General features: G+C 43.6%; 1 protein-coding gene across 1 annotated transcript in view; it reads right to left on the reverse strand.

Annotated features, from left to right (window-relative positions):
• Nucleotides 1–12321, reverse strand: part of LOC117094877 (myosin-IIIb) — a 116187-nt gene that overhangs the window by 45047 nt on the left and 58819 nt on the right. Inside the window, exons 6-7 of the mRNA XM_033231169.1 lie at nt 9392–9469; nt 6072–6277 (exon numbers count right to left, since the gene is read on the reverse strand). Coding sequence (XP_033087060.1) covers nt 6072–6277; nt 9392–9469 — 284 coding nt within the window. The remainder of the gene's footprint in view (nt 1–6071; nt 6278–9391; nt 9470–12321) is intronic.

A 12321-nucleotide genomic window follows, 5' to 3' on the forward strand; every position in this document is an offset into this window, starting at 1 on the left:
CATGCTCCCCCTCCCACAGGTGGTTTGAGCAGTGGTGACTGAACAGATGAGCCACACCCTTGTTGCATATCCCGTGAGGGTGTCAGGGAACTCTCCTGTTTCAAAAGGAATGTGTAGGACAATCAAAGTGAGCCTCTCAGGGAAAAGCAAGAATGCTATGTAAATCTGTCTCAGGGCAAGATTTATGGTCAAGGTTGTTCTGACCTAAGGGCAGGATTTCTGGTAAGTAGATGCTCTTGCAGAAGACACAGTAGACGAAATAAAAATCTTAAAGGCATTACTGGAACTGGGGTTAATCGAAAGTTAACATGGCAGGTTAATGTCCAAGATGGAATTGCTTTGGCCTCCTCACTCTGCTGAGCTAAAGGCTTTAGACCTTATGCTACAGACAACGAATAAGAGGCACAGAAGTTTTTGAGAGTGACATGATCACCTTGATATTTTTATAAATGTAACTCTGGTAGCAGTATAAAGGGTCATGTAAGGTAAACAGAGACTAGAGTTAGTAAGGCACAAAGTGTAAGCAAAAATTCAGCTGAAAGATTAAGATTAGTATTCTGAAAGTATGGCAGGAAATAGTCAAAAGAAGAGAATAAGCTGGATGTGGTGGCTCACACCTGTAATCCTAGCACTTCGGGAGGCCAAGGTGGGAGGATAGATATCTTGAGCCCAGGAGTTTGAGACCAGCTTAGGCAACATAATGAGATCTTGTCTCTACAAAAAAATTTAAAAATTAGCCAGGCATGGTGGTTTGCACACGTCGTCTCAGGTTGTTTGTAGGCTGAGGCAGGAGAATTGCTTGAGCTCTGGAGTTCAGAGCTGCAGTGAACCATGATCATGCCACTGCACTCCAGCCTAGGCAATGGAGCAGGGTCCTATCTCAAACAAACAAAACACAAATAGAGGCTAGAAGAAGAGACCCTGAGAAAGGGAAGTGACATAATGACATCCAGCACTTCTAGACTGGGTCCTAGGTAGGACAAGAACATCATGGGTGAGAAAGTCAGAGAACTGTGGCAAATGCAAGAAGATGAACTCAAACTGGGCCAGAATAGACTGGGTTTTCTCTGATCCCTTAGTGAAGTGGAGATGGAAACTTTTAAATAACCCACAGTATGCTATGTGAAGTCATATTTGAACAAAACAAACAAGATAACCATCCTTAAGTGAAAACAATAGTAACTATATATATTCAGTTCTTATTCCAAAGTTAACATTCAGCTATGGTCAACAAAAATTTTGTTCCTACAAAATTCTAAATTAAAGGACTCCTATAGGTAGGTAGATAACTGGGCTAAGGTGAACTTTTCTGAACTGTTGTCATTTATTCTAGGACACAGAATAGTTGAAACTAGAATGACTAAAATAAAAAAGACAAAATAATAAATGTCGAGGAGGATATGGAAAAATTGGGACTCTCATAACACTGGTGATGGTAACTTAAATTGTGCAGCCACTTGGAACAGAGGGTTGCCATATGACCAAGAAATGTTACTCATAGGTATATACCCAAAAGAAGTGAAAACATATGCCCACGTTAAAAGTTATACATGAATATTCATAGCAGCATTATTCATAACAACCAAAAAGTGGAAACAATGCAAAAGTTCATCTGCTGATAAATGAGGAAGCAAAATGTAATATATTCATACAATGGGATATTATTCACCTATAAAAAAATAAAATACTGGTACATAGTACCAGTATTTACTTCATCCAACACCAAAAACATACTAAGTGAAAGAAGCCAGACACAAAAGGCCATGTTGTACGATCCCATTTACATGAAATGTCAATAATAGGCAAATCCATACAGATGGAAGTTAGATTATCCCCCTTGGTTGCCTAAGTCTGGTGGGACTGAGGAGAAAGGGGAGAATGGCTAATGAGTTTGGAGTTTCTTTTTAGGTAATGAAATGTTCTATGATAAGATGGTGGTGATGTTTATACAACTCTGTGACTAAAAAGCATTGAATCGTATACTTTCTTTTCCTTTTTTTTTTTTGAGATGGAGTTTCACTCTTGTTGCTCAGGCTGGAGGGCAATGGCACGATCTCGGCTCTTGGCAACCTTCGCCTCCTGGATTCAAGTGATTCTCCCACCTCAGCCTCCGGAGTAGCTGGGATGTACCACCACAGTACAGGCATGCACCACCACACCCAGCTAATTTTGTATTTTTAGTAGAGACAGGGTTTCTCCATGTTGGTCAGGCTGGTCTCAAACGCCCAACCTCAGGTGATCCGCCCACCTCAGTCTCCCAAAATGCTGGGATAACAGGTGTGAACCACTGCGCCTGGCCGAACTGTATACTTCCAAAAGATGACTTTTATCATATGTGAATTATATCTAAATTGAGCTGTTAATAATAATAACAAAAGGCCTGGACTAAAGCTATGGAAGAAGGGATGAGAGATTCCCAAGGGGACGTTTTTGAGAAACTTTAGCAGGTAGTCAGCTGGAGGACCTGGTGATGGATTATTTAAAGAAAGTGAGAAGTCAAAGGTGACTCCTAGTTTCTAGAAGAGAGAGAGTAGAAGAATAGAAAGGAGAATGAGATGAAAGAGATACTAAGGCACCATGGTTCTCCACACCATCATGAGAAGAAATGGAAGATGCCAATGAAAGAAAAAAGGGAAGAATTTCATTTTGTTCAAAGGTTAACAACTGTTATGAATCACAGCCTGGTAGATGCAGGTCTCTCATCCAGTGAGCTCGATTGGGAAGGCAAAAATCCCTGGAACACTTAGAAACTAAGTAAGCCCCAGGCATCTGCAAGTAATCCTTGAAAATCTGTAGAATGTGGGCTTTGTATATTCCTGCCTTCTTGTCCTGCAGATGAGGAAACATCTTTTAAAGAATGTTGGGTTACTTTCCAGATGTTATATACCAGAGGAGACGAGAATTCAGGTCTCCTTACTAAACTGCGTTATTTACTATAATACCTTCATAAATAAACAAATTAGACTTAGCCCTATTCTTTATTTTTTTTGAGACAAAGTCTCACCCTGTCGCCCAGGCTGGAATGCAGTGGCACAATCCTGGCTCACTGCAACCCCCGCTTCCTGGGTTCAAGCGATTTTCCTGTCTCAGCCTCCTGAGTAGCTGGCATTACTGGCATGCACCACCACAGCCAGCTAATTTTTGTACTTTTAGTAGAGATGGGGTTTCACCATGTTGGCCAGGCTGGTCTCAAACTCCTAACCTCAGGTGATCTGCCTGCTTTGGCCTCCCAAAGTGCTGGGATTACAGGTGTGAGCCACCGCGCCGAGCCTGACTCAGCCCTATTTTTAGACATTTGCCAGAACACATCCCAATACATGCAGTTATGTGTTTGCCCGCTGTAGACCTTCTGAGAGACTATGCATCGGAATCCATTGACCATAAAAACAATAAATGCTTAGATTGGTTTTCTATGATGTCCCTCAACAATGAGGCTCCAGCATTTCCAGGTGGCCTTTTTCATGCCTAGTCAAGAACATAAAGACTTACATTTCACCTGGCCTTATTGATGAGAGGATGTTGGGGACACCCTCTTCATCAAAGGCTCTATGAGTAGGAGATAAGGAAGCGCACTTCCAAGTCATTTTGCCAGAAAGCTCAAAGAGAATAGGGGCAAGAAAGTATTTTAGGTTTGGCCAAGCCTGCAGACTTGGGTAATGTGGGGACTGGGGAAGTCTTTCCCCTTTCTGGAACCCAACAACATGATCCCAAGAATACCACCAGGTGTATACTTGGTGTTTCAGTCCTGAATGCCGGAAAATACAAAAGTATAGAGTAACATTAAATGAGTTTTTATCTTTTATTTACCTCCATTTAATAAACCTTGAATGGCTCTGTTTCCTGTCTTTGATGGTCCTGTCTGCATATTTCCTGCTAAGAGTTTACAAAACAGCACTCTTGAACAGGAAGATAAGAAGTGTACCTATTTGTCAAATAACATCAAGGGAGAAAACTGCTAACTCATCCATTTTGTTAAGTTGTTCAAAAGGCTCAAAATACCAATTAACTTGCTGGCTCAGAAATCTTTGATATCCTTAGATTTACTGGCATTTTGAAACTCCTGTTCATACTTGCCTAATGACTTTCTGATTATGAACAAAGAAGTGCCAATCTGTTCAGCATTTGACCTGTTTTCTTAAATATCTTTATGTATTCAAACATTGTTACAAAAAATACTTGACTAGTCAAATTCATGTGCTAGTTTTTTTCTTGTTCCACCTCTAAATTTAAGTGGAAAAAAGAAGCTCAAAGACACTTAAAAAAAGAAAAAAAAAAGCCATTTCGTTCTTATTTTAATTTAAAAGCTCTCATTGCAAGGAACTTTTTTTTTATGCCTTATCTTTTCCATGGAATTTAGCAGAGTTTGGGAGACTTGATAAAGCAAGCTACCTTATTTAGGACCCATCCTCTCCTGAGAAAAAGCTGGAAAAAATGACCTTGGGCACATGTTTCAGAGTGGAGGTAAAAAGACACTAAAGATGGCTTAAGGAGTGAGGCAGATTCTACAATGTATTTTTTTTTTTTTTTCTTGACTGCCTTGTCTTTGTCAGGCATACAACGGATTTCAATATTCCTCTCCAGGCATCCTCAGACAGCAGTGCTTCTCAGAGGTGTTTTTTCTTATTGTTTTCCTTATTTCTTCACAGAAAATTCTACTTGTAATCACATTCATACATAACGTCTATGGCAGTTGTTCAGAAAAGAGCAGCATTTCATTCTTAGACAAAGACACTTCTGGGTTAAGAAAGTGCCATGTAATTTTTTTCAATAAATATTGATTGAATGGACTGAACTGAAGAGATTAAAAGCATGGATGCTGAAACCAGAATGCCTGGGTTCAAATCCTGGCTCTACATTGACCAGCATGAGACCATGGGAAAATCACTTACTTTCTTTTGATACCCAAGTTTTCTCACCTTTATGTTTTGTAAAATGGGGATAATAATAGAGTCTAGGTTATAGAATTGTTCTATGGATCAAATGAGATAACACATTTTAAATAGTCCCCTAGGCCGGGCGCGGTGGCTCAAGCCTGTAATCCCAGCACTTTGGGAGGCCGAGACGGGTGGATCACAAGGTCAGGAGATCGAGACCATCCTGGCGAACACGGTGAAACCCCGTCTCTACTAAAAAATACAAAAAACTAGCCGGGCGAGGTGGCGGCGCCTGTAGTCCCAGCTACTCGGGAGGCTGAGGCAGGAGAATGGCGTGAACCCGGGAGGCGGAGCTTGCAGTGAGCTGAGATCCGGCCACTGCACTCCAGCCTGGGTGACAGAGCGAGACTCCGTCTCAAAAAAAAAAAAAAAAAAAAATAGTCCCCTAAAATGTCCTGTACTCTTAGGATACTTTAGGTGCTATATAAGTGTTTTTTTGTTGTTGTTGTTGAGACAGAGTCTCGCTCTGTCGCCCAGGCTGGAGTGCAGTGGCCGGATCTCAGCTCACTGCAAGCTCCGCCTCCCGGGTTCACGCCATTCTCCTGCCTCAGCCTCCCGAGTAGCTGGGACTACAGACGCCCGCCACCTCGCCCGGCTAGTTTTTTGTATTTTTTAGTAGAGACGGGGTTTCACCGTGTTCGCCAGGATGGTCTCGATCTCCTGACCTTGTGATCCACCCGTCTCGGCCTCCCAAAGTGCTGGGATTACAGGCTTGAGCCACCGCGCCCGGCCGCTATATAAGTGTTAATTATTATATTATGTCACGCCAGAACCTGGAAGAAGAACTGGTGCTTGGGTGCATTCCAATCCACCAGAATCTGGGCCCACTTATGGAGGGATACTTTCATCATAACAACAAAACACCTGGAGAACTTGAGACCTAAGGATTTACAACATATAAATGTATATGGACATTTAAAATAATGTGATCAGAAGGAAGCTTAACATGACTGCTGGATCACTGCAGTTTAGTGGAAGCACAATAAAAATTCAACATTCAAATAACTAAATGGTAGCTGGCAACTAGCCAATTACATATTTGGAGGAGAGTGGGCAGGAGGAACAATCTTAGGAAACAGGGATGGCCAGAGTAGAGCTACATTTACAAGAATGCATTCCCAAAGGTGACGGTCTGACCTTTTCACAAATTCTTCAAAGAGGATGCGGTGGGAATAGCCCTGGCGGCGGATGCTGACTGTCTCCAGAATCCCTGTGGAGCGAAGCTGGGCCAGCACCCTCTCTCGGGAGAACTGCAGGGCCTCTCGGTCATCATTGGGTTTAATGCAGCGCACAAAGTGGGGCTGTCCAACCACCATTTTGGAGAGCAGGTCCATCAGAGAATACTACCAGGGAGAAAAATGCACAAGGAACGAGGTTACCACCAATGCAATGGATAATTACAACACAGGCCTGCAGAAGCCTCTAGAGCAGTTTGAGGCTCACAGACCTTTTAGAGGCAGAACATGAAATCAGCAATAGGAGATAACAATATAAGTTCTACTTATAGCCATCTGCAGATTCAAAAACAGTTCTTTAAAAATCACCTAGTGCCAAGCAATATCCCGTATGGCAGAAACTTAGCTAAGAACATGCTCTAGGCTATCCTGTAATTCCACTGCCAGAACTAGAATGCTTGTCGCTGGTATTCCCAGGTGACATTCCACAATCTGTATCTGTAATTTAAAACGTCCAGCATTTGAGGAAGGGGCAAATTGCTTCTTCAGCCTAAGAACCACCAGATAGTCTAAGCAAATCCTACTGATACGATTGGTAATAAGGTAGTGGGACAGAAAAGAAAAATACAAAAACAAGGCAAAGAAAATAAGAGAAGTATTCAAAATGAAGGTTATGGTGACTATCAACTAACATATATCAAGCAGCTGGTACAGGGCTCTCATAGCAAGAGGGAAGGAAGGACATGGAAAAATCAGAGGGGTGCTTGTGAAGGGGGCGACCTCAGTTGTTTCTGAGAGGCATCCACTGCTGGAGCTCTTCTGGGCACACCTTCAGGGGCTATTATAAGCCAAAGGAAATCAGTTCCATTATTTCACAGTCACTGCTCCTACAGATCAAAATTGGTGTTACCTAGCTTACCAAGGTAACTTGTTTTTCAGGGTTAGCATTTGTGAACTGGTATTTTGAGAACACCAAACTGGTTGGTATGGGTATATTTCTGAAAAACCATAAGCCAGAGGCTTTTCTGCTGATAGGGGACCCTAAGATCTTGAGAATCATTTCACAGAGTAAATAGAGCCACTAAATCCAGTGGGAAAATACACACAGACACCAAGGGTTACCAGGAGGATGATATGGTTTGGATGTGTGTTTCCTCCAAATCTCATGTTGAAATGTGACCTCCAGTGCTGGAGATGGGCCCAGTGGGAGGTGTTTGGGTCATGTGGGCAGATGCCTCATGAGTGGGAGGTGTTTGGGTTATGGGGGCAGATTCTTCATGAATGGCTTGGTGCTGTCCTCATGGCAATGAGTGAGTCCTTACTCTATTAGTTCATGCAAAATCTGGTTGTTTAAAAGGGTATGGAATCCCCCTCTGTCTTGGTCCCTCTCCGTTCCTCCCTCTCTTGCCATGTAACATGCCTGCTCCATGAGTAAAACCTCACCAGAAGCCAAGTGGATGCTGGCACCACACTTGTACAGCCTGAAGAACCATGAGCCAAATAAACCTCTTTTCTTTATAAATTATCCAGTCTCAGCTGGGCCTGGTGGCTCATGCCTATAATCCTAGCACTTTGGGAGGCTGATGTGGGTGGATCACCTAAGGTTAGGAGTTCAAGACCAGCCTGGCCAAAATGGCAAAACCCTGTCTCTAGTAAAAATACAAAAAAATTTTGCTAGGCTTGGTGGCACGTGCCTGTAGTCCCAGCTATATGAGAGGCTGAGGCAGGAGAATCACTTGAACCCAGGAGATGGAAGTTGCAGTGAGCCAAGATTGCACCACTGCACTCCAGCCTGGGCAACAGAGTGAGACTCTGTCTCAAAAAATATATATATATTATCCAGTCTCAGGTATTCCTTCATAGCAACATAAAATGGACTAACAGATGAGGATAGATCCACTAAAGGGGATAGGACCAGGTATGTCTCAATATAAGAAATAAGTAGCAATTAGAAATAACCAAACATCAGAATGATGAGGCAGGGGCCCACCTGCCACAAATGCTATAGCATGACCCACTGCATGGATGGAGTACGGGATTCAAAGGTCTGGGGCCCCTGCAATTCATACCCTGAGCCCAATTCTAGCCTGCCTCTGAAGCACAGTTGGCTAGGCTGGACTTCTGCACTTTAGATCCTTGCACCTGCTAGCTTTCCATGGAGCCTTCTATCCAGAGTGCTGGCTCCCAAGTCATGCCCTTCAGCCTGCCTGGCTCTTCCGTCTTCCCACCCACCTGACCTTTCATCCCTGCCAAGCCCTTTCCTCTGCCAATCCTATCTTACTGCCTCATTCCGCTGCCCCTGAGATCAGTTCTAAATTTGATCTAACAGCATTTCCTTTTTTTTCTTTTTGCGATGGAGTCTCACTCTGTCACCCAGACTGGAGTGCAATGGTGCGATCTCGGCTCACTGCAACCTCCACCTCCCAGGTTCAAGCAATTCTCCTGCCTCAGCCTCCCAAGTAGCTAGAATTACAGGCATCTGCCACCACACCTGACTAATTTTTGCATTTTTAGTAGAGATGGGGTTTCACCATGTTGGCCAAGTTGGTCTCAAACTCTTGACCTCAGGTGATTCGCCTGTCTCAGCCTCCCAAAGTGCTGGGATTACAGGTGTAAGTCACTGTGCTTGGCCTAACAGCATTTCTACTGTGAAACTATCTGGATCTCAGCTTCCAGTGGTACGTGATCTCTAAAGGCCTTCCAACTCTAATGCTTTATAATTTGAAGACAAACAAATTTGTGCAAATTGCTGCAAGATTCTATGTGTCTTGTCTTTGCTATATAATGTTTGCATTTAACAGAGCCCTTCTAGAGACCGTGTTTTTACCCAAAGGAGGCATTTAACTAGATGAAGTATCAGAAATAGGGATGGCAGAAATGGGAAATAATAGGGCTCAGACAAGTATATTTTACAATGGGTCAATTTAATCTAGGAAAATAAAGTCAATGCTAAGACAGATTCTCTTAGTATCTGAACTTCATAAGCCAACTTCTGGAACTTTATTAACTACTTTACTATTCAGTATGCTAGAAAAGTGGCTGCCTCCAGTAACTTTAAGACCAAGAAGCAGCTCGAGTGCTGACAGAATCAGTCATTTAATGGGCAGGAGGATTGTGTGCCCAGTGCTCTCTTCCCGCCCTGCTTCCACCACTTCCCCAACCCAATGTTTCTTGACTCTGTGCTTTGCCCTTGTTTCACTGACTCTATCTGGGCATCTCATAAGAAGGCTTGGAGAGTCCTTTTTGGAAGTAGGCAGAATACAGATCAAGAAGACTCCATACCCGGAAGTAAGAAGCCACAGTTTGCCTCTTCATGTTGGTGGTTTCTTCCGGATGCCGTATCACCTCCAGAGTGTCCACCTGGAAGCAAGACGGAGGCAAGTGGTTTGGGGATCCAGGCACTTACCTCATGCTCCATGTCTTCCAAAATCTGAAAGCCTGTTTGGCCAAATATCTGAGGGGCTATGGCATTTAGTACACAATAGTGTCCTACTGTGGGGAGAATTTTTCAAAACACAGAAACAAAAGAATATGCATTGTTCTACTCATTTGACAATACCTCACTCTGCAAAATACCATATGGTCTCAGTGTAAACCTCTGTTATTTTGATACTTCTCCATCTTCTAATGAACCCCCGTTAAATTCTCTAGTAAGGTCATATGAGACCAAACTACTGCCTACAAGGAAACTTGGCAAAGGGCCATGAGGCCAAATGATTATAAAGATATGATGGCCCCAAAGGCCAGGTTGTACCACAGGGAACTAGGCCAGCACCAGTTGCCTTCCATGTCATCAGACTCTGATGCTACAACACTCCTCCTACCTCCCACAGTTCCCATGTGCTCACTGCAGATAGGAGCTCAGGCACCAAATCACTCAGAAACCCAATGGAATGAACCTGTTCTCAATATCTATCCCAAATACCTGGGCTGACTGGAAGGAATTTATTGATGAAAACAATTGTAGGGACCGACTGCAAGCAGCCTGCATTCCAGTATTATAATGCAACAACAAAAACTCTGCTTTCGTTTGTAGAGTGCATGAGTGGCATTTAGCACTGGCCTTGCCATGGCAGCTTCCCATCTGCTCTGAACAGGTGGCAAGGGTATAAAGCAGAAATGTTTGAAATGGAAGACACTGCTGTCAGCATGTGGGTTAGGCAGGGTGGACTGCCATCCAGGCAGCCACCTTCCCATGAGATAAGGATGTCTGCAGGCTTGTTCAATGAAAGTGAAAAATTGGTGATAAAGGGGTGGGAGTTAGGAGGGGTGAATAAAGAGGCTTACCTAAAGGAGTATGTAGGAGACTGTGTGTAAAATGGAAGGAAATGCTTCCATTGGGATGGGTCAAGAAAATAGGTTTATTTAAGAAGGGGAGAAAACATGGTGCCAAGTTTTCAAAACCTAGAAAAGCAACCTAAATAGTGAGCAGGTCTACGACCTGAGTGAAGACATCAGAGACAGTGCAGCTTTATTTTAATGGACTGCACAACAGATGCCGTCAGTCCATTCACATGCAGCTGAAACAATGATACAACTGCCTGTAGGTTTGACATTTTAATTTTTTCTTTTTCTTTTTTTTTTTTCTCTCGTGAGATGGAGTCTTGCTCTGTTGCCCAGGCTGGAGTGCAGTGGTGGGATCTCTGCTCACCGCAAGCCTTGCCTCCTGGGTTCATGCCACTCTCTAGCCTCAGCCTCCCGAGTAGCTTGGGACTACAGGCACCTGCCACCGCACCCAGTTAATTTTTTGTATTTTTAGTATAGACGGGGTTTCACCGTGTTAGCCAGGATGGTCTTGATCTCCTGACCTTGTGATCCGCCCACCTTGGTCTCAAACTCCCGACCTCAGGTGATCCACCCGCCTCGGCCTCCCAAAGTGCTGGGATTGCAGGAGTGAGCCACCTCGCCCAGCCTCAACACTTCTTTTTATTAAGAGATCCTCCCTGAAGAAGCACCTCTAGCTTTGAACCTGCTTTTCCTCCTTCGTTTCCCTTCCTTTTTATTCAAATTAACTAGTGAGCACCAGGCCCCCCAGGCAGCTGAAAAGCTCATTTATATTTTTCTACTGGTAAATGTTTATGGATTGACTTATTACCCTCCCTCAGAACTTATAACAGACCCTTGGCATTTGAGAATTTAACAGTTTAGTGACCAAAAAATCCTTGATGTGTATTAATTCAGCTGAAACACAATTTAAAAGGAATACTCTTTTTTTTTTTTTTTTTTTTTTTTGTTTTTGAGACGGAGTCTTGCTCTGCCACCCAGGCTGGAGTGCAGTGCCTGATCTAGCTCACTGCAAGCTCCGCCTCCGCGGTTTTCGCCATTCTCCTGCTCAAGCCTCCCGAGTGTAGGACTAGCGCCCGCCTCGTCGCCCGGCTAGTTTTTGTATTTTTAAGTAGAGACAGGGTTTCACAGTATTAGCCAGGATGGTCTCGATCTCCTGATGTGATCCGCCCGTCTCGGCCTCCCAAAGTGCTGGATTACAGGCTTGAGCCACGCGCCCGGCAGGAATACTCTTGTAAGAAAATTTCACATGTATCCCATAATCTGCACAAATAAAATATAAATAAATCAAAGGAATAATCTGTATTGTTTTCAAGATCAGCACCGGTTCCCTCTAGCAAATTGGAAAAATGCAGAGTTAAGCACCAATTTGTACTCCAAAAGCTATAAGGCTACATGGTCAGAAGATAGCTCCCAGCTAGTGACAGCCCCCTCTAACTGCACAGCATCTGTGTTTCAACAGGACTTTAAATTCTGTCCTTGCAATCACATACAGAGTGATGTTTGGAAATAAAGTAAAAACCTATTCTTTGATATATACAACCTGGAAATGCTAATGCTTATCTGTAATTCACCACCTACATACTTAGTACTGTATTTGACAGAATACGTGATATGTTATTGGGGTATTTTTCTTTTTTCTTTTTTTTTTTTTTTTTGAGATGGAGTTTCGCTCTGTTGCCCGGGCTGGAGTGCAGTGGCCAGATCTCAGCTCATTGCAAGCTCCGCCTCCCAGGTTTACACCATTCTCCTGCCTCAGCCTCCCGAGTAGCTGGGACTACAGGCGCCCGCCACCTCGCCCAGCTAGTTTTTTGTATTTTTTAGTACAGACGGGGTTTCACCGTGTTAGCCAGGATGGTCTCGATCTCCTGACCTCGTGATCCGCCCATCTCGGCCTCCCAAAGTGCTGGGATTACAGGCTTGAGCCA

Source organism: Trachypithecus francoisi, unplaced genomic scaffold, assembly GCF_009764315.1.
Source record: "Trachypithecus francoisi isolate TF-2019V2 unplaced genomic scaffold, Tfra_2.0 Lachesis_group13, whole genome shotgun sequence".
NCBI classification, from domain to species: Eukaryota; Metazoa; Chordata; class Mammalia; order Primates; family Cercopithecidae; genus Trachypithecus; species Trachypithecus francoisi.